Source organism: Grammomys surdaster, unplaced genomic scaffold, assembly GCF_004785775.1.
Source record: "Grammomys surdaster isolate TR1022 unplaced genomic scaffold, NIH_TR_1.0 364, whole genome shotgun sequence".
Classification (NCBI taxonomy): Eukaryota; Metazoa; Chordata; class Mammalia; order Rodentia; family Muridae; genus Grammomys; species Grammomys surdaster.
In genome coordinates, this window is record NW_021604783.1 from 1,230,905 (window position 1) to 1,256,869 (window position 25,965).

The 25,965-nt window shown below is 45.8% G+C and overlaps 1 protein-coding gene across 4 annotated transcripts in view; it reads left to right on the forward strand.

Moving 5' to 3' along the window:
* Positions 1-25,965, forward strand: part of Gas7 (growth arrest specific 7) — a 234,896-nt gene that overhangs the window by 110,552 nt on the left and 98,379 nt on the right. Inside the window, exon 1 of one of the 4 annotated variants that reach the window (XM_028780145.1) lies at positions 5,218-5,303. The exons of 2 other annotated variants lie outside the window; for them this stretch is intronic. In XM_028780145.1, coding sequence (XP_028635978.1) covers positions 5,280-5,303 — 24 coding nt within the window. In that variant the 5' untranslated portion in view covers positions 5,218-5,279. Of the gene's footprint in view, positions 1-5,217; positions 5,304-20,097; positions 20,206-25,965 lie in introns of those variants that run through there. One more of the 4 variants, XM_028780146.1, reaches the window with a different exon arrangement.

Consider the following 25,965-nt stretch of genomic DNA (forward strand, 5'->3'; position numbering starts at 1 on the left):
AACAGAAGTATCCCGATCCTTCTTCTTATCATGAGATGGGCGTGGAGGGAGCAGGCTCTGACTTTCCTCAGAATGACAATGAAGTGGTGTCAGCAGGCCCAGACTGGCTGTTACTTTAGGGGAAACCCCAATACACTAACATTGTGTCACAATTAGCTTCAGCTGTCAACTTGACACAACCCAGAGTCACCTGGGAAGACTGTATCTCAACTGAGAAATTGCTTCTATCAGATTGGCCTGTAGGCATGTGTTTGGGGGCATTTTCATGATGTATGCAGTGCCTGGGCTGTGTAATAAAGGTAGTTAAGCAAGCTAGTAAATAGCCTTCCTTGTGGTTTCTGCTTCAAACTTCTGCTTTGGCTTCCCTGAATTATGGACTATAACCTATAAGCCAAATAAAACCTTTCCTCCTCCCCAAGTTGTTCTTGGTCAGTATGTTACTGCAACAACCCAGAAACCAAACTAGTACTTCTGGAGTCACCCCCTGCCCCAGCACCTTCTTGACCTGCTCTGGGAAATTCAGCCAGAGACAAAGGCCCAGGAGCAAAGTTTGCTTTTGTTGAGCATGAAAGATGCATCCTTTCTGGGTGCTTCTCCTGATATCTTCACAGGACACAGGATATCCTGAGAGCCCTGGTCCTTCAGCCAGGCTGTATGTACTGTCTGCTATAAGACTCACCACAGACAGGAGAACTGCTGGTCACTGAGATCCTGAGGGACAGTTGACATTGTGGAAACTGAGTCCCCAAGCTCACTAGAAATTAGTATCAGCTTCTGGAAGCTCAGCATGCTTGAAGAGGGAAGGAGAGACAGGTACTGATGTAGGTGCAACTTAAGCTGGCTAGTTCTGGAATTCAGTAACTCCAAAACAGCCAACCCAGTTGCCAAGCAGAAATATCTGTGTCACTTGAAATTATTTCATATCCATCTCCATGGCTTCTGCACATCAGATGTCTTTCATGTGCTTTGCAAGTTTTATGCTGGGCATTGTGGAGCACATCTGTAATCCCAGCATTTGGGAGGCCGAGACAAGCGAGCTCGGGCTACACAGAGAGACCTTGTTTTTAAAAACACAAAACCTTGAACTGGAGAGATGGCTCAGTGACTAAGAGTACTTCCGTTGTAAGTGTGGGGACATGAGTTCAAATACCCAGAAGCCCTGTAAAAATCCAGGTCCTTAGCCATGCACATACTTGCAACCTCAGGACTGGGGTGTGGGATGGGTAGGAGGATTACTGGGGTTTACTGGCCACTAGTCTAGCTTCAAGTTCAATGAGAGGACCTGTGTCAATAAAGATAGTCACACACACACACACACACACACACGCACACACACACTCAAAACAAAGCCTTGTATCTTCTATGAGCCAGGAGTGCTATCCTGATCAATTACAAAATCCACGTTAAAATTCTTAACCGAGTGTTAAGCATTTCTCTTTCACTCTGGAGCAAAGCTCTGAAACTCTCTAAAAGTTCAAGGGTGAGCTTTCTGGGGAATGAATTTGAGTCAGGGTCATGGGGAGGCTTTGGTGGTAGGCTGCATCAGTGCATATAAGCCTTGGTGTGATGATACTGGATAGAGTTTATCTGTGTTGATAGATTGTTTGTTGGTTGTTGGTGATGGTGGATTTCTTTGTTTGTTTTTTCCAAGACAGTTGATGCTAGCCTCCAACTCAATATCCCCAAGGAGCACATGCTTATACCACTGTACCTAGCTATGTTGTAGGGTATTTCAAAGCTAAGCAGCCTCCAGTGGTAGGCACCATAGCTTCCATTCCCATGGGCACTTGCTAATCCTTGGAACTTGTCTGTGGTGGGTTACATGAAAAGAATTCATGTTGTGGGTGGAATTACAGTTGCAGATAAACTGGCCTTAAATTGGCAAGGTACCATAGATCACTCGGGCTCAAAATGATTATTGGAGTCCTTAGAACAGAGATGTCAGTGTGAACAGGGTGTAATCTGCCATGGATGGCTCTGAAAATGGAGGAAAGCCCCTGGCCAGGATTGGGAATCATTCAGAAACAGGGAAAGAAAGGACAGCCCCCAGGGGGAATGCAGTTTATGACCTTGACTTATGATTGTCACAGTAATCAGAGGCTAGAAGAGTATTATCCAGGACACATGGAGACTGTTGCAGCAGCTAGGGGAGCTAACCCAGCCAGCACCACTGTGACAATAAATGTCTTCAAGCACCTGAGGAGGTGGGCAGAACTACCCTGATTTAGAAATGCTAGCTACCCAGAGTGCTGTATTGCTTCCCTAGAAATGGAGAGGAGGATAGGAGGAGATTGAGGGGAAATGGGTGTCTCCACCCAGTTCAGCTATCTCTGTGAAGTGGGAAAGAGGGTGGGTGCCAAAGCTGACCCCCACTCCCAGCCCTGTGCCTCTGCAACTATAACTCTATGTCATCAAGGATGACATTCCTGTCTGGGCTTGTACATCTTTTGATGGAACTAGAGAAGAAGCCAAACTGTCTTTAGCTATACTATAAAAGAGAATATATATAAAAACCTCAATAAAACACTGAAATGTCAGTCACAGCAGGACTGGAGTCGAGACCTCAGCAAGGAGAGCCAGAGAACAGGCAGGGTGCCCTTGGGACAGTTTGTGGGAGTCGTGGGTGTGGAGGAGAGGCCAGGGAGCCCAGCCTGTGCTGCAGGCCACCAAGCCTGGGATCTGGGCCAGGGACATAGCCCCTGGTTTCTTGGGCCCAACCCTGCGCTGTAATTCTGTTTATTTCATTGAATATGAAATCCATATGGTTCTAATTTAATCCTTTTGGCCATCATCTTGGTGTAGCTTAAGAGCCAACAACCACTCAAAGCCTTTGAATTTGTTCTGGGGAAGGTGGGAAGCTGTGCTCTTCCAGGATTCAGGGGGTAACCACAAGGTTCACGTTTGATTTCAGGGGCAGTCTCCAGGAGTCCAGGGAGGGAGGTAAATGAATGAAGTTAGTTCTGATTCTGGTCCAGGACCCCAGACTGGGTCTGGCAGGAGGGGATTTTGGATTTTGCAGTAGATCTGAACACCAGAGGGCACCCTTTGGGTCTCAGCTTAGGTCACAGGTGTGCTTAGTGCCAAGCATCCCTGTATCCCCTGCTTCTTCAGCGTGATCACATGAGAGCCACAGGCTTTGCTTTGTTGGGCAGCAGCTGGCCATATCTGGAGCAGATGAGAGTTTGCAGAATGACCTGACTTGACTGTTCCATGACGAGCTTGTCTGGTTGGTTCCTGCTGCTGTACGGAGGTCAGCGACTGTCAGCATGCACTTAAACCATATGCCCCAGAGGTTATACAAACATGGGCCCCACTTGGGAGCTTCTGCTTTAGGAAGTCCGAGTGGCCCCACAGCCTGCATTTTCTAATAGATTCCCCGGTGAGGTAATGCTGCTACTGGCAATCTGACAATCACACTTTAGACTGTTAATCCAGAGTCAAAATAGTGTATGTCAAATGTAAAGAAACCCGGATAACACATGTAACCGTGGGTTACCTGCTTAGGGGTGAAGATCTCTTCTTAGAGCTGAATACTATAGATTATCAACTGTGATTTATTTTTTTATCCCAATGTGAAAATAATATTTCCATTTATCATATAATAAAAATGAATGGTTTGGCATATAGTCCTAAAAATTTTAACACATATAGATTCATATAGCCACCCTAATAGCCAGGATGTAGAAATTCTATCACTTCCAAAATGTCCCTCCTGTGAGTTCCAGGCCAGCCTGGTCTACATATCAAATCCCAGGCCAGCCAAGGCTATATAGTAAGATCCTGTCTCAATTTTTTCTTTCTGCATGCCTTTTCATTCACACCTCCCCCATCCAAACCCCTGGCATCTTCCCCATCCTCATGGCTTTGTCTGAGAATGTCACATGAATGGAATAGCACACTATGTGACTTTTGACACCAGCTTCTCAGCATGTGGTGCCTGTGTTTGGTCATCTTGAGGTCTGTGGTTGAGATGCAAAGAAGAGGAAAAGGTCTGGGTTTCCTCTGAGTCCTTAAAGGTGAGAACCAAAACAACACCCATTAGGCTCCACATTGTAATGGTCCCATCTCTTCCCGATGGGTAGGAGACCAAGCCCCCTACCCTCAGGCCTTTGGGAGACATTTACGATTCAACTTCTAGTCACTACTCTGAAGATTCTCGAATCAGACTTTGTGTACACATTTGTTTTTATTTCTCACGAGTGAACAACTAGAGAATGCTTGCCAAGTCTGATGGCAAGCGTGTGCTTGGCATGATGGGAAACAGCCATCAACTGTTGTCGAGTGCCCACATCACTCAAGTCCTGGGCCACATTTGAAGGTTCCTGGTACTCTGCAACCTGCATTGTCATTTGGAACCAACAATCTTCTTGATTCAAGCCTTTTCAGATCACACTTGACTTCAGAATGAGTCTTGAAAAGGCTCAGAGACCTGACAAGGCACCGGTTTCATCTAGGACCTTCTATCTGGAGGCTGTGTACATTCTCAGAGGTGGGGTGACTTGAATCATGGGAGTTTATTCCATGTTTTAAATTTAGAAGCCAAAATCTTCTGTGCTTCAGTGGGGTTTCCGTTATATATAGTAAACAAGAGGAAAAGATACGCATCCCAGAATCAGGTAGAAGGCTCTAGACTGCCCCCCACCTCTACCACGCGCACACACCTTTTAAACTGGAGGTCCCAGTGGGTAGAGTAGCTTGACAAATGTCATTCAGTTGGCAGGTGGCCTCTTCCGCTCTGCTAAGGCAGACAGAGGCAGAAGGGCAACTTTGTTTCTAGACGCATCCTTAGTAATAACCCACAAGCTTCTTCTCTATGGAACTCAATGGGTTGAGCATTTACAGTCTTGTATACCTGGACAAGATACTCAAGCAGCCTTGCTGCTTGGCCTCAGGTCCACCCCAGGTGGGAGCTGCCTTTAGGAAGGAACCTGTGCAGCCAGCAAGGCCTCAGCTGACACCAGAGTGAGTGACTTAATGGAGAAGGAGATTCCTAAGAACAGAATTCTTCTCTGGAGGCCGTCCCACCCCTCTCGAGGGAAGAAGCCCAGCTGTCCTGGAAGGCTGTGGACATGCTTTTCCGATTGCAGAATACTTCTCTTTCATTTTGAATATCATTTGTTTGGTTGCCACGGCAACGTCAAGGCTCTATTTTAATGCTAACCTGCGTGGTTGCAACTTTCTATATATAAATGCTGCTTTGCACACTGAATTAGCAGATGCCACGGGGAAACCGTGGATATGGGGACCGTGGCAGAAAATGACCAGCCTGTCAGATTTGTATGAGGACCGACTGCAGGACTAAGGTGAGTGGGAATCCTGGTACTTCAGTCATTTTTCAAGCAGATGCCCCAGGCTTGGAGGATTAAGTGCAGCTGCTGACCAGCCAACTCCTGCAGACAGGGAAGGCTTCCTTGAATAGGAAGTGGACTGTGCTAGGAGTGGACTCTGCTTTGTATGGACTTCAGTGATTCTTTGCTTTCTCTAATCCTCATGACTTTAGGAAGTCTGGATTCCACTGTGACCAAGGCTCCAGAAAGCAAAGGAAGCCACTCGGGATAGGTACCCGAGATGGAGGTGTTCCTGGTTTCTATGGACTTACCTCAATTCTCCTATTTGAATCTTATTTGTTTTTTCATCATTCCATCATGTGGTACAGGCTCTAATTGAGTAGAGTTCTCAGGGCAAGTCTGAAAAGGTCTTTGGGAACCAACTGGTATCATTCTCCCATTTGAAAGAACAGAGAGGTGCCATGTTCTGGCAGAGGTCATACAGCAAGTGGGGCGGGAAAATTGGAGTTCCACTCAGACCCTCTGACTCTTGAGAGTCGCATTGTGCACTTTCTGCTCTGAGGTCAGGGCAGCGTACTGAGTGCACACATCAGTCAGGGGAGCTGCAAAGGGGAAATGCAGTCAGGAATATGCTTCTCTGTGTTCAAGTTGGAGAAATGTAACGAACACACGATTATATAATGAGATCCAGAAGACAGCCTTCGAGAACAAGCATAAAGTTCAAGTGCAGAAAACTTGTATTTATATGGATTCATGCACTTTCTACATGGGATGGTTTTGCCATGGGCAATTTTTCTGAGGCTTCATTTCCCTAGGGACCCACAGACAATGTTGAACATCTTCCCACGGCTCTGCAGTGAGTTGGGGTCACAGTACGGGTGATCCCATGGAGGACAGATTTGGGATGTAATGGGGACGTGACATATCCGAGGACAACATGCTTTGCAAACTTCAAGCACCCACAAGTGTCAGGCTACAATCCTATTCTCCAGTAGCTGACATAGGAGGATTCTGGCCAAGCCAGAGTTCTCCCTGAATCTCCTTTCTTAGTATGGTGTAACACACAGGACAGTTACATTGCTAAAGTATTGCTTTTTGGTACCCTCTCTCATAATATCAGACATAAGCAAATATCTCAAAGGTCTAAGTCTGAAGACATCGACCCCCTTCTTTCCATTGTTTTGTATGAACTTTAGTCTCGCTGTTTTGCTCAGGCTGCTCTTGAACTTAAGTGACCTTCCTGTCTCAGCCTACTGAATATATAGAAGAGCTACAGGTGCATGCTACTGCTCCCTGCCTGCAATATCCTCCTCATCTCCCCTGCCTTCTCTCTCCCCCTCACCTCCTCTCTCTCTATCTCCCTTTTTCTCTCTCTTCCTCCCTTCCTTTCTTACAGTATTTCAAAATATAAGCCAGACTGGAATCTACAATTCTCCTGTCTCTGCCTCCCAAGTGCTAGTCACAGACTTGATGAGGTCCCTACCCCACCTAGCTCTAAAGGAAAATGATTCAGTAAAGTGAGGTTGTATCTGGGGATCAGTGCATCTTGAACTTTGAGTCCCAAGTCATGCATTGCATGTTAGTCAGTGTCTAGCATGAAAAACAAATTGTCCTTGTGCTTCTGTGTAGCAAGAGTCAGTGTATACTTTAGTTCATGAAGGGAAATATGGTGGGTTTTTTGTTTTTTGTTTGTTTGTTTTGTGGGGGGGTTTTTTGTCGTTTTCCAGACTTTCAAAAGAAATGAAAGTTTGGAAACTACCAGCTTCCAGTGCAGTAGTGAACAAACGAGCCCAGACTCCCTGCAAAATGGCTACAGATTCCCTTTCCAGTGAAACTCTGGCTCTCCAGGAGGGAGAAGGGCAGGCTTGGGTAGGGTCAGTGTGCAGGATCATTTGGAGAAGCCCGTGCAGAAGCACAGACAGGGTCAAGCTGCCCAGCTGGGAAGTGACTAGTATGGTCAAAGGAATGTAGTCATCTGTTCTCTTGGACCTGCAAGCAAGAATAATAACACCTGCAGTGCCCAGGCCCCTCAGGACTTCTTCAGACAACATCCTCGGGAAAGACATCTTGTGACCCAAGCCCATAGAGATTTCTGTCACTGTCACTCTAGGCCATGGGACACTCATTCCTGTGCCCCTAAGGCCTGCAAGAGAATTCTTGATTCCTCCTGGGAGAGTCCAATCCAAGCTCACTCCCACTAGACTCTGTGTTCCCCAAGTGCTGGCTTTCTCTTTCCCCTCATGTGACTCTCTGATCTTATGGTGACTGTCATCTCTGCATGCGTCTGCCCTCACCCAGGCTGATATGCGAGGCTCATATACTTACGCTCTTTTGGTATCCTCACATACCTGCATTGCTGAACATTGTCTTCAGCTGATGGGTGAGAAACCAAGCAGGACAGATCTTCCAGGGTCTCTTTTGGCCAAGAAAATGTGTCTTGTGCTTCCCACAGAGGAAAGGTTAGACCAGGCTGGGGAACAAGGCTCAGGAGTGGGCAGGAAGCTGGCCACATATATGCAGTTCTTGGAAAGTGCCCCATTGATAGCCCAGAAACCAGCATTCAGATACACCCGCTAGGATCCACGGTAAGAGGTCCTGGCCAGAAAGCTGGATGGAACAGGCAGATCTACTGCCCTGCCGACAGCCTGGGGAAGTGGTACTCGGCTCTTTAAAACCAAAAGCATCTCTTCAAATGACAGGGTATGGAGATGGCCAACAGATAAAAGCAGCAGGCACAGCTGGTGGCCTGTGGGCAAAATCAAGGGCAGAATAGTGAGACTTGTGACTTTATTGTAATTTTGATTTTTGTTTTCCATCACACACACATACACACACACACACAGTTTCATTTAAATACTTTTGAGCGGGTCACCAACATCTTAAAATCAGTACTTTTCACGCACAAAAATTCAGAGTTCCAGCTTCTCTTGCAAAACTCAGACACTGTGGTTACACCCAGCCTGCTGTCCAGTGGGGCTCTGACATGCTGCAGCTGACTCTCTAGTGTGCTTTCCAATTTGCCTCAAGTTCCCACCATCTCTTCCAAGATCACCATCTTTGAGGCCAGTATGTGATCATTTTGTTTCACTTGTGTGTGTGTGTGTGTGTGTGTGTGTGTGTTCGCAAGGATTGTTGGTGCCTGTCTATAATGGGGTTGCGCACTTGACTGAAGTTGCTCCTTAGAGGCCAGAAGAGGGTGTCAGATGCCAAGGAGCTGGAATTACATGTACTTGTGAGCCACCTAATGTGGGTGCAAGGAATGGAACTCAAATCCTCTGTAAGAGCAATATGTGCTCTTAACCACTGAGCCATCTGTCCAGACCCTTAATCCCTTTTTGGATTAAGAGTATTCCACACTTCTACCTGTAGATTCACTGATGTAATGCTGGTAGATGTCTTAGTCTGCTTTGTGTCCCTCAAATACAGTACAGCAGAGTAAGTAAGTTACAAAGACTAGACATTTACTTGATACATAGTTGTAGGGTTAGGGAAATCCAAAACCATCACAGCAGCTTCTGATTCAGGGACTTCCTAGGATGTCCCCCCATAGCAGAAAGCAGAAAGGCAATAGTCTAAGAGTGATACACAAGAAGAGGCCAGCCCTGTTTTGTTACCAAGCCCAACCTTGGGGTAACTAAGCCACTCCTGATAGCAAAATTAATCTATCCATGAAGGGTGGGCCTCACGGCCTAATCAGCACTTAGAGGGCCCAGCTCTGAACATTGTTGTGTTGGGTATCAAGTCTCTAATGTGAATATTCTTAGGAGTGTATTCCAACTTAAAGCGCGTACACACACACACACTTGGCATCTCCAGCTTACCCTTAAAGACAGTTACTTGGCTGCCTTCCCATAGGCCCAGCAGTGTATAGCCCTAGTAACACTGCCTGAGAACTACGTCTCATACTGAAGGACCAGATAGACTGCTCAAGCTTATCAAGGATAGCCAAGCATTCAGAGGAGCCAGACTGTTTTTAGATGAAAATACGATACCAATCCCTTTTTGTAGAGCTGTGGGGTGGACAGTTCAAGATAGGACTTCTTTGTGTATCCCTGGCCATTCTGGACCTATCTGTGTAGGCCAGGCTGGCCTCGAACTCACAGAGACCCTTCTGCCTCTTCCGTTCCAAGTTCTGGGAGTAAAGGTGTGCGCCACCTCTGTCTTGTACACTATCAGCTCTTTATAGCATCTAGGCAATGGTCAACCACAGGTTGATTTCAAATCTCATACTGGAATCTCACATAGCATTTCATAATCACTGGGTTACCTCTAACCACCTCTCTGGCTAAGGGCTTTGATTGCTTCAGTAGCCAGTCTATGTGAGCCTTTTCCAAATTGTGTACTTGGAGAATTGACCCAAGGCTTTTGAGAAGTTTGCCTCTCAGACACCAATGACCTCCTGGCCCGTTTCTTTTCTATGTGCTTTAACAAACTGGGGTAGGGGTTAAGTATCTAAGAGCCCTCCCATTGTGAAACAGACGGGCACATGGGCAATGTAGCCTCCACCTTCTAGATGATTAGAGTTTTCCTTTCTCTCTCTATCCTTGTTTTTGGTGCACAGGTCATTCCAGGAAAAAAATGAGCTCCACATGCCTGATAAGTTTATAAGTACTGTTCAGAGTCTGGGAAGAAGAAGCCTATTTATCTTGCCCCCTGCCCCGTCTTCCCCCAATACACACAGGGTTTCATGTACTCCATGCTGGCCTCAAACGCATTATGTGAACCAGGGATCAACTTGAAGTCCCTGTTCGTCTGCCTCTACCTGCTGAGTGACGGGACTATATCTATATCACTATCCATCGCCATGCCTAGTTTATGCGTTCTGAGAATTAAACCTAAGTCTTCACGTATACTATGCAGGCATTCCATCAACTGAACTTCATCTTAGGCCCATGCACTTCTTATGCATATCTGTGTTTGGAGACAAATTTGAAAAGTACACTCTTTTTATGCCAGGAAGTAGAGGACAAGTGCTCATTCCAGGTCACTCAAAGCAGGGGAACAATGGCTGGAGAAGTGAAGCAGGGTGGAGCACATCTCCCAGGAGACAGTCCTCTTCTAGGCTTCCAGAATTCAATATAGAAAGGAGGACGCTCCCATGATTAGAGAGTTAGTGTGGGAGCCTAGTCTCTAGCTGCCTCTGCCTCTTGCTTTGATCAATGAGTAGAAGCTGCCTGCTAGAGCTCCTAGTTGTCAGGCCCCAAACAAAACTGCTTGCAGCTACTTAGCACTCAGTGGCCTTCTAGGAGTTGGGTTCACCCCTGGATGCTGGTAAGAGTTCTTTGTTGTAGGAATGTATATGCTGTGATTTTGTTACTTACCCACTTAACAATCCACTTCCCCCTGCTGGTTTCTCTCTCCCCAGTTAACAAGCCTCCTACTAGGAATCACCATCGCCTTCCCTGGGTCAAGTGGATAATAAGGGAGCTGGCTGCCTGGCTTCCTCTACAAACCAGGGTGTTTACCTTGGGAGGTAGCAGAGGCTCAATACATAGACTCAGAGGCAGCCTGGGGTGAGGAGGAATCAGCACTAGACTAGGAGACAGAACACCAGGTTCAAAGCACGCGATGAAGTAAAAATAAGAAGCAATTCCCCTGAGGTTTCTGTAGAACTCAAATAAGCCAGTATATGTCAAGCTTCCTGGCCTCTAACAGGGCAGTACCTAGCGGCAGCAAACATCAGATCTTGTGGCAAAGTACAGGCAGTGGAACTGATTGAAGATATCCAAGGGTGGGAAATGGGAGATGGGAAATTTTGATCCATGCATCTCCTTATTCAATCTGTCTCTTTTGGAAGAAAGCGCCTGCATAGGTCATTTCAGGAAGGGTGATGGGCTTTGCATGGTAGTTTGTAGCTCATGTTCGAGGTCCTGGAATGATTAGTGTATACCTTGTACTGGAAATCTCTATATCTTCTGGGCTGTCTTGTCTTGCTAGAGCTTTGAAAAATAGTTGGATGAAGATTTGCAGAAGGAAAAATCAAGTGGGCTCTGCCTGCAGCTGTCCAAGTTGTCCATGTAACCACGAGAGTCATATGCCAATGGGTCTGTGAGTTCCAGTCTTGTCATTTCCTTGTCCTGCCTCCTGCTCCTTCTGTCAACCTGCTCAGTGTCAGGAAGGTTAGACAGTGTTGCTCTGGGACATTCCACATAGCCTGTTGGGGCCACCTGGGTAGCACCATTGAGTGAGCCTCAGCTCCCTCAGCTGATGGCAGCTCGCACAGGTCATCCAGAGACCTACCAGGTGTTAGAAAGTATTGCAAAGCAGATTCATTTCTATCAGAGTTTCTGCCCTCTGACTGAATCTAAAACTTCTCTAAGATAGAGAGGCTCACAGTACATGCTCCAGGATGGCCTCAGACTTGTGATCTTAGGGTCTCAGTCTTCTGAGTGCTGCGTCACTATGTACCATCATGCTGGCTTGTTTTCTCATTATTACATACTAGGGAGGGAAAAAAAAGACAGTTTTACATGGGGTTTTCTAAGCTTATGTAACTAGTGGAATGTGATTGGAACTCTAGTGTGTGCTTTTTTTGTGGCTTGCTGGAGACCAGGAGGTGGGTCTGGGCCAGGCAGATATCTGAGGGCTGGTGAGTGGTTTGTGGGGCTTCTTGGGTTGTACTTCTGCCTCAAGCCCAGATCAGTCATGAACAGCTTGTGCTGGAATTCTCTGTTGATTGTTCTTTCCAGAAGCTCCTGGAATCTTCCAGGCCCTCTTGTTTGGCTAGAGTTTTGTATTTTAGGGCTAGAGAAAATAGACTGAAGAGGATTCGCAAAAGGGAAAATCAAGTGGGCTCATGACTTCACCCTGTGTTCACAGATGTTTCCTCCCTGGGCCTCTTCCTCCACAGGGCTCTTTGACCACAAACAAATGGGAAGTGGCTGTCAGTGTCATCTTTCCCTGAGGAGTGCTAAGGTCCTCATGGGGTTCTGGCTGCTGCTGCTGACCACAAGCTCATTTTGTAGCCTCGTTAGATTGGAACGTTCACATCAAAGTTCCAGGCAGCCAGGGGGATGCTCTGTCCTGAGACTGGGGAGGCTTGGTGTTCATTCCTAGTCTCTGGCCCTCAGTTTCTTCATCTGTAAAATGGCAAAATGGAATCAATCGATCATTAACATATGGCCTTCCACTATAGTGATCGGGTTCTGAAAGGATGTAGGAAGTCAAAGCATAGAAGTTATCCCCAAGGTGGAAAATCCGCAGCACAGCACAGCTCACTCTCTACACAGAACAAGAAATGACTCATACTTGAGTTGAGACTTCACCGTTATCACCTTCCTGGGGTGGATTTATCTCTCAATGCCTGGAGGTTAAGTGGGTGATGTCTTCCCTTTTATGCCTAAGACAAGCCTTCCTGTTTCTGTCATGCATGAGGTGTTAGCACAGCATGCTGGGTATGTCTGCAATTGCACAGTTTTAAGAAAGAGGCTCCCATTTGCGGATTGATAAAAACATAACATAACTTTTAATATATTTAAGAATGATCTCGAATTTTCCATTCTTATGCATCTACCTTCTGAGCACTGGGATTATAGGTGTGTGCTACCATACACAGCTTAAGTGGTGCTGGGATACAACCTCAGGACAGCGCCTGCTAGGCAGGTGCTCTATCAGCTGAGCAACAGTCCCCTTTCCGTTAAGCCTTGTCTCTATTTTTGAGACAACAGGGCTTCTAAACTCACAGTGTAGGTGAGATGGCTCTGGATTTCTAATCCTCCTGCCTCTATCTCCTGAGATCCCAAGCATGGGCCTAGTTCCAAGATTCATAGTTTGATTTTGGCACTTCTCCAGAGCTCCACAGATGTGGATTTGAGTGAGCAGGTTGGGGTTGTGAGGCCCAACTCACCCACTTCCATCTTTAGGCCACCTCTTTGATCTCAGCTGTGTTTTTCCACACTTTCTGTTCCCCTTTCAGAGGTCGTGACTTCTGACAGTGTCCCGAGTGGCTTTTGAATTATTTTTTGAGATGTCCCTTTCCGCTAAGCTTTCAGCTTGGCATTTCCTCATTTGGAGTTGCCTCTCCCACCATCCCAGCCTCCTTTCTTCTCATTCTTGGACATGACAGGTGACATGTACCTCTGCACACAACATGAAGACTCCTATTGATTTCTGTACCATTTTCCCATTGCTGGCAGGTCCCTTTCTTGTGGTTGACTCACAGTTTCTATAACACACATGCCCCTCTGTCTAGTTCCCAATTTCACCTTGGCTTTCAGAACAGGTGAGCAACCTGCCCAAGCCCCTCAAATCTCACTGTGATCGCTGCTCCTGGGTTTCCTGGGAACTTCTAGGCTTCAATGGTTGGTATAGAGGGAAGGGTAGGTTCCTGCTACCTGTGTGCCCAGAGGGCTGACAACTAAGGGATCAGATCACTGCAATTCCTGAACCTTGGTTTAGAAACCGGGACCGGTGAAGGCATAACACACATCTGCACTCAGGAGATGGCTGGTGACATTGCAAATGCTGTTTCCCTTCCATAGCCTATCCTTGTTCTGGAAGACACCTCTCTCTATCCCTCTGCTGACCTAGTGGTTCTTGAGTGGTTTCTCTGACTGTCTTTGTTTCTTCCGAGACTGAGTGAGTACATGTTTCCTTGTTTCTCCTTTTGAGAGTGAGCCCGTGAAGTTGACAGGCATTCCCGGAGCAGCTTCAGCACCTTCACCATGGGTCCCACTTGTATTTTTTTATCCTTGCCTCTTTACTTCCCCATAGTGATTCAGACCTCTGTGTCTGCAGGGAATTCAGGTCTGGCTTTCCGAGATTACAAAAACAACCTGAGACCGTTTTCTAGATGTGCCAAGCTGCTTTCTGTGCAACCTGAGTGTTTCCTAACATGTCCTGAGTTTACAGCAAAGGATCCACGGAGTAATTTTAGATCATATAAACATGACACCCCTTAAGTTGTAGTTATTTTTATGTATAAAACCACAAGTTATATCTGTGATTTCTTACATGTTATGACTTTAGACCTAGGCTAAATTTAAACTGGCCATAAGTTAAAAAATGTTGAGTAGGCTGATGGGGTGGCTCAATGGTAGAGGACTTGCTTAATGAGTACATGACCTGAGATTCCATGCCCAGCACTGTTGCTGCTGGTGGTGTTGCTGCTGTTGTTTTAACAAATCACAGTGTGGCTATGGCACAGGAGTATGACAGGATGTAACAGCAGGCTAAGCATGACTGAAGCTGGGTATCCCTAAGCAGGAAAACTTTTTAGAATATGTCAGGAGGTGGGATCTAACTCAGGTAGTTGGGCTTGGTGGCAGTCTCCTTTACCCACTGAGCCATCTCTCCAGTTATCAGGCCTTTTAAAACTGAACACCAAGCCAGGCAGTGGTGGTGCACGCCTTTAATCCCAGCACTTGGGAGGCAGAGGCAGGTGGATTTCTGAGTTCGAGGCCAGCCTGGTCTACAGAGTGAGTTCCAGGACAGCCAGGGCTACACAGAGAAACCCTGTCTTGAAAAACAAACAAACAAAACAAACAAACAAAAACTGAACACTATTTCTGACATGTTCACACTCAGTACTGAGAATCTTTTGTAATGTGAATGCCTAGAACCTTTGACATACAGGAACTTGGTTTCCTGTCCTTCAACCTCTGCCCTGCACTCATACCAGTAGGCCTGGAGCCTGCTACTCCTCATGGACGTTTTTGTTTTTTTGTTTTGTCTCGTGTTGTTTTGTTTTCTGTCCAATGGCAGAAGCACATCTTGGTATCTCCTCTTTGAGCTCAGGACTTACCAGCCCCTCCTGGGCCTCAAATCAGTTTCTAATCCATCTTCCTCTTTCCAAAATAAGCAGAGGCCACACCCTCTGGGTATTAGGGAGTGTTTACTTAGACAAAAAGGATAAATTATAACTTGCTGGAATCTCTTCTTTGTTGATTTCTGAGGTAGTCTCAAAACTGGAATGCAGCAAGTCCCTGTGTAGCCCCTGAGGAGGGAGGAAGATGAGATAGAGACGTAGTTCTTGTCTCTTGGAGAAGGACTAGGGTACAGCGCCCACCAATAAAAGGGACAGGAAGGAAGATTCAAGGAGCATGGGTCTGAAAGGATTTATTCTCCTGTGTCTTAAGTTCAGCTCCCCCAGTCTTACCTTATGAATCCTGAATCCCCCTATGAGATTTGGCTACTCTTTCCACATGCCACCAGCTGCACGTGCCAAGGGACAGACTGACCTCCACTGCCCACATGGAACACTGCAGGTAGACTGCCTTCAATTTATGGTAACACAGTTTGAACTTGGATCTAGAGCCAACAAACTTCATGCCTCACCCCTAAATTGGTTCCCACCATTGCTTGGATCCCTAGGTTTGTGGTGTTGTCTTTTCCGCTCTTTTTGGAGTCAACTTCACTTTCTCTTACTGCCCTCGTCTTGATGGCTGCCCAGCTGCTTCATGCTTCTTACATCATGTCCCTGGCACTTGGGTTAAGCTCTTCCTTTTCATTCCCGCTGTGGGGCAAATTCTTTATCTTCTCAGAAGCTTCCCTTCATCCTCCCAGCCCACAGTGATCCCGCCCTCCCTAGATTCTGAAAGCACTTATTGTCTTCAGACTTAGCCTTTTGGCATGGCTACAGTCTGTCTTGAAAGCTGTTTCTCTCCCCCTCTCCCCACCCCTCTTTGTGACTTATCTTTATCGTCCAAATTTTAAGAATCAGGCACTACTGTATTCGTGTCTATGTGTTTCATAGCAGCAGGAAAGGACAACCAGTAACTATTATATATGACTGATCATGTAACCCAGGGGTCACATGTGAAGGAGGTGGTACCTATGACCCTATACCCTAGAGACTGTATGGGGGTGAATAATTTCTCCCCTCATGACTATGAAGCATTTATGAAAAGTGAGTCATCCATGGCCAGATGTTCCTTCTTATTAATTATCATTATAACACAACACAATTCATCCCGCAGAGGATGAGAGCTAAGTGGCCTACTTCAGTTGGTAATTTTCAACTATCAGCCTCTATGGAAATGATTACCAGTCTTTTGCTTTTGAATCATGAGCTGCCTGCTGTCTCTCCTCTATACCTGTGGCCCTGAATGTAGACATCTCCATGATTACAGATGCCAAATGGAGAGAGCTCATTAGTTTATTTCTCACCATCAACTTTTAAGAGACCAGGACCATTAATAAAACTCAAGCAACCTCCCAAAGTACAGAATCCATTACCCTGTTACGGATAATCATGTTACAGCAGAGTCTTTCAGATCCTGAAAGATTAGCTGAAGGGAATCCTGAAGGGTAAAGTCTTTAGGTCAGAGCATGTGTCTTGCTTTACAGAGTCCCAGAGAGCTATCTGGCCATGAGCTGGTGGCCATATTGGATTTGCAGTGGCAGCCATTCCTTTGTGTGGTCAGTGGTGTGCTGTTGCTTGAGAATGTATCTGCTTCTCTGTGTAACACGGAGCCAAGATGGTACTTAAGAAGCTTATGTGGTCATTGTGATTCCACAATACTTGAAGAACTAGAAAAGGTGTTTCCGTACAGGTCCAGATGCAGTTTTCCTTTTAGTAGCAGAAGATGAGAACCCACTTCCAAGAACAGGGAATCACATGATCCTCTATGTGCATTTGTGCCACAAAGCTAAGGACATGAGTTCCCCACCAACCCTCTCTCCTATTCTTCCCAGAGGTGATGTGATGAACAGCTGCCAATGGGGGCGGGCCCTGCTTCCAGACAAGGCTCTCCTCTCAGTGGCCAGTTTGAACCACTTGACAGATGCAGGTGCTTTTCTTGTTGTCACTGAGTTTGTTTAATTTTTAAAGTTACTTTTATTGGTTTTGTTTTGTTTTGTTTTCTTTCATAAAGGCATGGGCACATGCCTTGACACTTGTGGAAGTCAAAGGATAACACTTGGAGTCTGTTGTCTCTGCTTGAGATTGTGCCTCAGACACTGAACTCAGTTCTTTTAGGGTGGTACTATTTCCACCACCACCACCACCACCACCACCACCACCACCACCACCATCAGGACAATGTTTGTTATATAGCTTAGGCTGGCCTGGAAACAATCCTCCTGCCTTAGCCTCCAAGTGTTGGAATTACAGGCATGTACACTGTGCTCAGATCTGTTTCCTAGCTCTGGTGATCTCGTGTCTCCTGTGGCCTCACTGCATCCTCATCTCTGCTCCTCACTCCTTCTCTCCTCTTTAGCGTTAGGAACTCAACCACTACTCTCAGCCCCTCCTCCCTATCGTATCAGTCCTTGTTCCTGCTGGCCACAAGGTATACAGCAATGCCCAGTTAACTTCTTCCCACCCCACCTTCTTGCTCCATCTCAAAAGCTGGCATTTTCTCCTCTAGTAATCAGAGATTGCAATAGAATTCCCCTTGGTTTATTAATATATTCGATCACATGAGATATATGATTCCTTGAAGGGTACCTTGCTCAGACCGAGTGCTGAGTTAAACATCAGTGGTCATGACTACAGCATATGCCGTGTGTGTGTGTGTGTGTGTGTGTGTGTGTGTGTGTGTTCGCACAAGTGTGTGTGTGTTCGCACAAGTGTGTGTGTAGGTCAGAGGCCAATGTTAAGTGTCTACTTCAATTGTTCTCTACCTTACTTTTTGAGATATAATCTCTTACACCTAGAGCTCTCTGATTGGCTAGACTGGCTAACCAGCAGGCTTCAGGGTTCTGCCTGCCTCTGCCTCATGCCCTCCATTATTATTAAGGTTACAGACACATGCCTGGCTTTTCATGTGAGTGCTGGGGATCCAAACTCAGGTCCCCATGATGGCACAACAGGTACATTGACCACTAAACTATCTTCCCAGACCCTAAACAACTTTTTTGTTGTTATTTATACATTTATCCATCAATGGACACTTGGACTATTTTTTTGTCAAGAGTATATAAATATCTCTTAAAAATCTTGCTTTCAGCTCCTGGGGGTATGTATCCAGAAGTGGGGTGACTAGATCTTATGATGACTCTGTTTAAGTCTTAAAGAAAGTAGCTTGCTGTTTTTCATAAGAATACTACCATTTTACACCAGGAATACTCAAGGGTTTTCAATTTTTCTACATCTTCACCAACACTTGTTCTAAAAAAAAAAAAGAAAAAGAAAAAGAAAAGGTAGCCAATCCCAAGGGATGCAGGTGATAACTCCCTGTGGTTTTGATTTGCATTTTCCTAATACTTCCACGATGTTAGGCATCTCTTTTTCTTCTTGCAGGCCATGTTTATAACTGTGGAAGAATGACCTGTGCTGAGTTTTCACTCGGCTTATTTGCTTTTCATTATCAAATGTAGACTTTTTCTTGTGCTCAGGGGCAGCTGCCTGTCTCCTGTGCTTTCAGCCACTGTGAGAGTAACATCATGGCAGCAGCTTTTACCGAGTGCAAGCAGCGTCCTCACTGCATCGAGTGCTGTTTTATTTACCCTTTCCATCCCCACAACCATGTAGAAAGATACTCAAGTATCTCTCCTTAACATCTGGAAAAAAAATGAAGCCTATGTGCCTTGCCTGGGATCTCAGAGTAGTGTAACAGCATCACTGAGACCCTGATCTAACTCCATCACTGGGTGGTAACCTGATTTATATAATTCTCTGTAAAGAACCAGTCAGGGACTGTGGCTTCATGGTAGAATGCTGTCTAACATAAAGAAGGCCCTGAGTTAGAGTCCTAGCACAGAAAAAACAATCAGCTGCTAAAATCCCAGAGCTTGTAACAGAACGTAAACACAGAAAAATACAATTTAAGTGCTAAATCTTCAATGGCTCCAGAAGGGTTCTGTTTATTTATTTGTCTATCTATGTGTGCATCTATATGTGTATATATGTGTATGTGTACGTATGTATGTGTGCACATAGGTGAACACAGCCATCTGTGTGTTGTGGCATGCCTGTAGAAGTCAGAGGACGAGCTCAGCTGTGAGTCTTTGCCTTTCTCCTCCTTTGAGATGAAATCTCTTGTTTGTCCTTCCTTACCTCAGGCTACCTGGCCCAGGAGCTTCCAGGAGCTTTCAGCTTGCCTGTCTGTCTTCTATCTTGCCTAGAACCTCTGTGGTTATAGACATATTCTACTGTGGGTATCTGGTTCTGGGGATCTGAATTTAGGTTCTCATGCTAGTCAACAAGCATTCTTCCCACAGAGATGACTCCCCAGCTTCCAGAAGGCTTTTAACCAGAATATCAGAATCACTGAGGATTCCGGTCCCTACCTAACCTATGTGACTGGTAGATACAGAACTGCTCTTGAGCCCAGGCCTGTCTTCATTTACAGCCTTGGGTGATAGTGAGCATAGATTGAAGGCCAAGGCCAGAGATTAGTTTCACACACAATCGCTCTTTCTGGAAATTCTCCATTCTTTTCATATTGGCTTTTATCAGGCCTTGGGTTCACACAGCTGGAGCCAGGCCCAAGCCAGAGCCTCGACTTAGGTTTGGGAAGAAGTTGGCTGCAACTTCTCCCAGCAGGGATAAGGCAGGCCCAGAGAGTCCTGTCTAAAATGCAGTAGACAAAGGTGCCCTTGTACATAGGCCTCGGAGTGGGAGTCATCTGGTCAGTGACACAGGCTTAGCCATTGTATGCTGTGACCTCAGCCAATTTTTTTTTAAGCTGAGAAAAGGGGTGGGAGGGGAAGTCCTCTAGAAATTGTATCTGGAAAGGCCTCCATGGGCTGTTGATTTCCCAACAGGCACGGGAGCAGATTTGGGAGGAACTGTGCAATGTAGTGGGTTCTTTGTGAAAGAACAGAGATGTCAGTGATGAGAAAAGCCACAGGAACATCCCCCAGGGTGCTCAGCGCACTGGCCCTGGGGCAGCTGCTTGCTTCAGCCACACTTTCCCCAGAGAGTGCCAGGCAGAACAAGTTGCCCGGAGCCCAGTTCTGAGCCTGGAGCTTCAGACCAACCCTGGCATCTCTTCCATAGCAACTCCCCTTAAGGACCAGCTGCCCACTCATGGTAAGAGCCACTCCTGCAGAAGGATGCTTGACCTATCCTTTCTGTCTGTTGTGAAAAAAGCCTTTAACAGTGCAGAGAGGATATTCTGAAGACCCTGTGAGACTGGATAGTACTTGGTGAGTCTGGAAGGTCTGTGGACCTTGTGCCAGGAGGGCACATGTGCCCAAGACAAGAGCCGAAAGAGGAGGTATGGGCCAAGTGTAAATGATGGGGTGGAGTGGTAGGGTGAGGAGCTGTGTGGAAAGATGGGAGAAGGAGTATTTGGAGAGGGAAGGCTCACCTTCGTTAGGTAGTTAAAGGCATGTGATGGAAAACAGAGCCGGTGTGGATTTATTTATAAGTTTTTATCATTCTTCTTTTTCTATGTATATTATATATTATATTTTTTTCTAAATATAAAGCATGGCTTCTTCCTGCCCATCTGGCATCTCCCCCATGCCCCAGATTTACTGGGAAAGTTCTGAGGTACAAGATCTAGGGACAAACTGTAAATCTTTGCATTATGAGAAGGTAAGGGGAGCCTTTGGGTGTCTCAGCTCCCCAGATGGTAGTTAGGCACCAGTGACATCTAACTGGGTTTCCAGATTGGCATATGCCTCCTTTCAATTTGGCAGTGGAAGCTTTTCTGAGATATGGGGATAAAAATCCTTGTTCTGCTGATCCTTGAGCCTGGATGGTTGCCTTTCCTATGATCTGCCCCTTAGCCTAGATTTTGTATGACACCCCTTCCCCTGCTGATGAGGCTCTATGGCTGTGAGGTCTAGTTTACATGAAGCCTACTCAGTCCCTGCATGGAATCTTCCTCCACCTTGCTGGGCCACTAAGCACCCCTGATTTGAACATTCTTTCCCAGAAGAACTGAACTGGGTCCAGAAGACAATAGTACTTGCTACCTAAGAGTGTCCTCTAACTGGGATCCTTGACCTCCCAAGTATATGTATAAGGGGGCTTTGTAGTAATAAACAGGTGTCTGAATGGTCACGGGGTGGCTTTGACCCACAAGTCTAGTGCTGGGGGCAAGACCGGGACTTTGCATTTTTTAGCTATCTCCCAAAGGACATGAATGATGCTAGTTCAGAGGGCCACCCTTGGAGAGTTACTTCTGAAAGGACCACAGGCTAGACCATCATATTATAACCAAGTGAAGGATGCTCAGGATAGGACTATAGCATGCTATGGAGATGCTGCTGGGGCTGGTCAGACCTGAGGAGAAAAGAAGGGTCCACAGAGAACATGCGCATTTGTATGCTGAGAGCTAGAAAAGGTTTGAGGCCAACTTGTAGCAATGTGGGACATGTTGGGTTCAGGACCACTGTCAGGCTGTACCTAAGTTTAAATGGATGGTGTGTCTGAGGTGTAGTGTAAAGAGTGAACTAGATATGCTCATTCCTTAGGTGACAGGCTCTATTGGATCCGGCCTAGGGCATGTACAGATGACTCTGGCTTCTCGTGACACGTTGATGGGAACAGAGACAGAAGCCCAGGATATCAGGGCAGAAAACAGGTGACAAGGCAGACAGAATTGGGTCCTTGAGAGTAGCTTTCACAGGGAAGGGGCAGATCCAGACCTATTAGGACAGAGCTCAGTGTAGTGACAGATCCTAAGAGGCTGGGCACCGGCAGCATTTAAGAAGACTATGCTTCTGAATCACATGTCTATACATGAATATGACTCCCCCCCTACACAAATGGCACATCCTTAAAACAGATAGACTAGCATTTAGAATCATTGAGCATTAGATGATATCTGTTCAAAATAAGCCCTCGCAGACCATCTGGTCCAACTTCCACATTTGAGAGATGAAGAAATCAAGGCCCTCCCAACAGAGATGAGGCGGGTTACTTAAGATCTCAAAGCGAGGCTGCTACAGCTTCAAACATGGCCCCTGGGAGCACAGCTCACATTCTGTGTGCCTCCTGTATGTTACTATGGTGTGGTGGTGTGTCCTCCATGGTAAGGTCTTGGCAGTTATTGTCTGTTTGTTTCTTATGCCTCTCTATTGGTGGATCCAAAAGCTTTGCCAAGTGGGGTTGGTAGGATCATACCTATACTGACTCTGGAAACTGCCTGTCAGTTTTCATCTCCCTGCAGGCTAGTGTTTCAGAACCAATTAGGGGAGTCAGGCATCTTTGAACAAAACGGCTGTGAGCACGAGCAGTTGGCACTGCAGAGTAACTAGAACGCGTCTCCATGGTGAGACCGGCTACTTCCGCTTTCTTTCGGTGCCTGTGGGCTGCTGCAGCCCACAAGAAGTGACCACAAAGTCAGGCCAGCTGGATGGCAGCCACAGCTGGCAGGCAGCGGCACCAACCTTTATTCCCTAATGAGACTCAGTTGGCATGTCGCTAAAACGGTACTGACTCCCTGAAGAAGCCCCCTTTGTCCCCAGAGCATCTGCAAGGACAGGGCAGTCCCTTGCCCTTGAAGTTCCCTTCCAGTGGGCAGCTGCTTTGCATGCGATGTTGAGCCTGTAGCCAATGGAAAAAAGCAGCCCTCAACTGTCTTTTCTTAATTCTCAACATCTCAGATTATGGTTATTGTTAATGCTTTTAAAATGATTTTATTGTTATTATTTAATGTGTATACATGAAGGGAGTGATTACTTACACAGAACTACAAGTGCCTTCAAAGGCCAGAAGAGGATGTTGGATCTCCAGGAGCTAGAATTATAGGGGGTTGTGATCTGCCCAAAGTGAGCCCTGGGAACTGAATTTGTATGCTCAACAAGGGCAGTATGTGCTGTTAACCATCGAGACATCTCTCTAGCTTCCTAGAGAGATGCACTAACCTTTTTAAAATTATATTTTATTTACTTTACACACAGTATGCTTCTGTGTATATGTGTGTACGTGCATGTGCATGTGTGTACAACACACACACACACACACACGTCATGGCATGGGTGGAAGACAGAAGACAGCTTGCAAGAATCTGTTGTGATTTTCCACTATGAGAATCCCAGGGATGGAACTCAACTTGTCAGGCTTGATCGGTGTCCTCCTCTGCCTGCTGAGCCATTTCTATAATTGACACATAATTGTCCATATTTATGGGGCATAATGTTAATGATCATATCAGAGTGATTGGCCTATCCATCAACTCAGCTGAATATCATTTCTTTGTGTGGGCAATGTTAAAAAGCCTCTCTGTCAGCTGTTTCGAAATATTCAATTAATTGCAGTCAGCCATAGCTGTTCCACTGTGCTCTGGTCCATTAAAAGGCCCCTTCTACCCAGCTGCATCCTAGAATTTTCTTAACATTCCTTGCTACCCCTCTCTTCCCTACACTCTTCCCAGGCTCTAGAACCTCCTTATTTTCTACTTTGAAATCCAATTTTTAGCTTTTGCATATACTTCTGACTTCTTATATCCATTTCTGAATGGAAGAGAGGGCTTAGTAAATTAAATTATGGGATTTTCTTAAGAGGTATAACAACTTGAGAAAAGTCCAGAGGTAGCAGAAGTCTGTTTTGGAGCATTGTAAATTAGCAATGAAGAAGGGCTGGCATCACAGGGTGGGTCTTGTATAGTGTCCAACTGTTCCTCCCCTACACTAAGTGTTGGCAAGGCTCTCTTTGGCCAGAAATCACAAAGGTGGATTTTACCCTACCAAGTAAAGAATTCCTAAAGTGTCCTTCAAAGTTATCCTATAGAGCTGGAGACAGAAAAATCTAGTTTGTACTTTAACATCTGAAACCTTTTTTTTTTTCTCATGGGATACCAAAATGTATTAAAGGTAACAATAATAAAATTAAAGTTTTGTGAACATCCATGTTCTGGGGCAGGATGTCTCTGCTGATTTTGTCTATGTGGCTACTGCTTTTACAAGCTGAACTGAAGATTTAAATGGTTTTGAAGGTCTCCAGTGGTGGTTTGGGGCTCTACTATGTATGATTTCTCCTGGGTTCTAAAACCCTCGTTTTAGCGGACTATGGCAATCTCATTTTATAGATAATAAAACCAAGGCCACAAAAAGCACACACTTTGAAATCATTTTGAAACACTGATTCTTTATGCCAGAGCCACTGTAATTTCTGCTAATGCTTTGGTCATCTGCAATTGGAGGTGGACAATGGGAATGGTCCAGCCTGTTGATGTTTCTGGGTATAAGATAGAAGAGAATGTGCCCACCTGCACAGGCTAGGAACTGGGGAGTCTGCTGGCAGTTGGTGCTGAGGTTTAGATGTGATTATGCTCATCTGATAATGTGCGTTGAGGAAAGAAACCCTTAAGAGGCAGAAGGTTGTTATGGCATGGAGACATGGTCCCTGGAAGGGATTAATGCTTGTCTCCTTGAGCAGGTTAGTTCTCGAAAGTTAATTCTCACTAGTGCTCTGAAACTGAGATGTCCCATATGTTTGGTCCCTACTGCATACATATCTTTCCCTTTCTGTCTCTCCACTATCTTGTGACCCCAGTAACTCTATCCTCTGGCATTAGAAAATTGTGGATCAAATAAACTACCTTTCTTCTCTAAATACCTCACCTCAAGCTATTTTGTTGTACATAATGGTGCATACAATTACATTCATACAATACAATTACATTCATACAATACAGTTACATTCATACAATACAAAACGGTGCATCACATCACACACGCTTGCTCAGCTGAAATGCAGAAGCTGGACCAGACTTCCGGGAGCAGACTGCTTTGCCTATATAAATGGTTTTGAAGCATCAGGTCTACTCAAACACCAGCAGTGGGACCAAGTAGACAAGTTTCCCTTAGGTCCTCCCAGCAAAGGCTTCAAGATGAAGAAAAAGTTCTATCCTGCTGCTAGAGGGGTTCTGTTTTCAGGAATATGTGTTTAATGTCTTCTCCCCTCAAGCCCTATGCCTTCGGATATCTGCTCCAACCTCTGGTAGAGGCAGAAGTGACGTTTATATCAATAACAAAGTTGTGCTACTTGGTCATTGCTGAGATTCTGCTAGAAGAAGCAAAAGAAATGGTATCTATCATCTGCTGTTATCCTTGTAGCGGTGCTGGGTAGATGCCAGCAGTAGAAAGGACCTCAGACAAGAGAAGTAGTCTGGCATTCTTGACTTGCATTGCCTATTAACTGGCCTAGAACCCATTTGAACTGGCCCTTGTGAAGTACTTCGGCAAGTTCGATGACCCTAATGACTGATGGTCTTTGAGCCTTCTCGTTAACTACTGGAAGTGAACCTTGTGCATGACCCTTTCCACACAGGGACCAGGTAAAGGTGCCTACAAGATGCAGGCTCACCCAGCCCCAGCCCAGGAGACAGCCTCCTGAGATTCTGGCTGTGGCAATACAGTCAGGAGGCAAATATGAGTAGCAATTGAGGTGTTTGGAGAACCCTATTTTCCTGCTGGATTTTCCCTTAGCCCCTGCTTGCCCCACTTCAGTGGATTCCTGGGCTGAGAATCCCCTGTAGAAAGTGACTGTCCATGCTGTAGTCAGGAGGCTTGTCTTCAGGGAAGAGACAATCACACACCAAATACCAAGGGATGAAAAAGAAGCCAACTGAGCAGTATCTGATGGCCTTGTCGGGGGAAACAGGAGAACACAGAGGGCTGTTTATCTGAGACAGGAAGAACACACTGTGTAGCTTAGCCATCAGCTTAGCTAGCCTTGAATCTGTAATCTCCTGCCTCAGCCACCCAAGTGCTACGATTACAGGTGTATGGTAGCACCATGCCTCAGAAGAATTTTTTCTAGGAAACCCATTTAATTAATTTTGTGTTGTTGTAACCAGGTTCTGTATAAAGAAATCAGAACGAGGTTTATCCA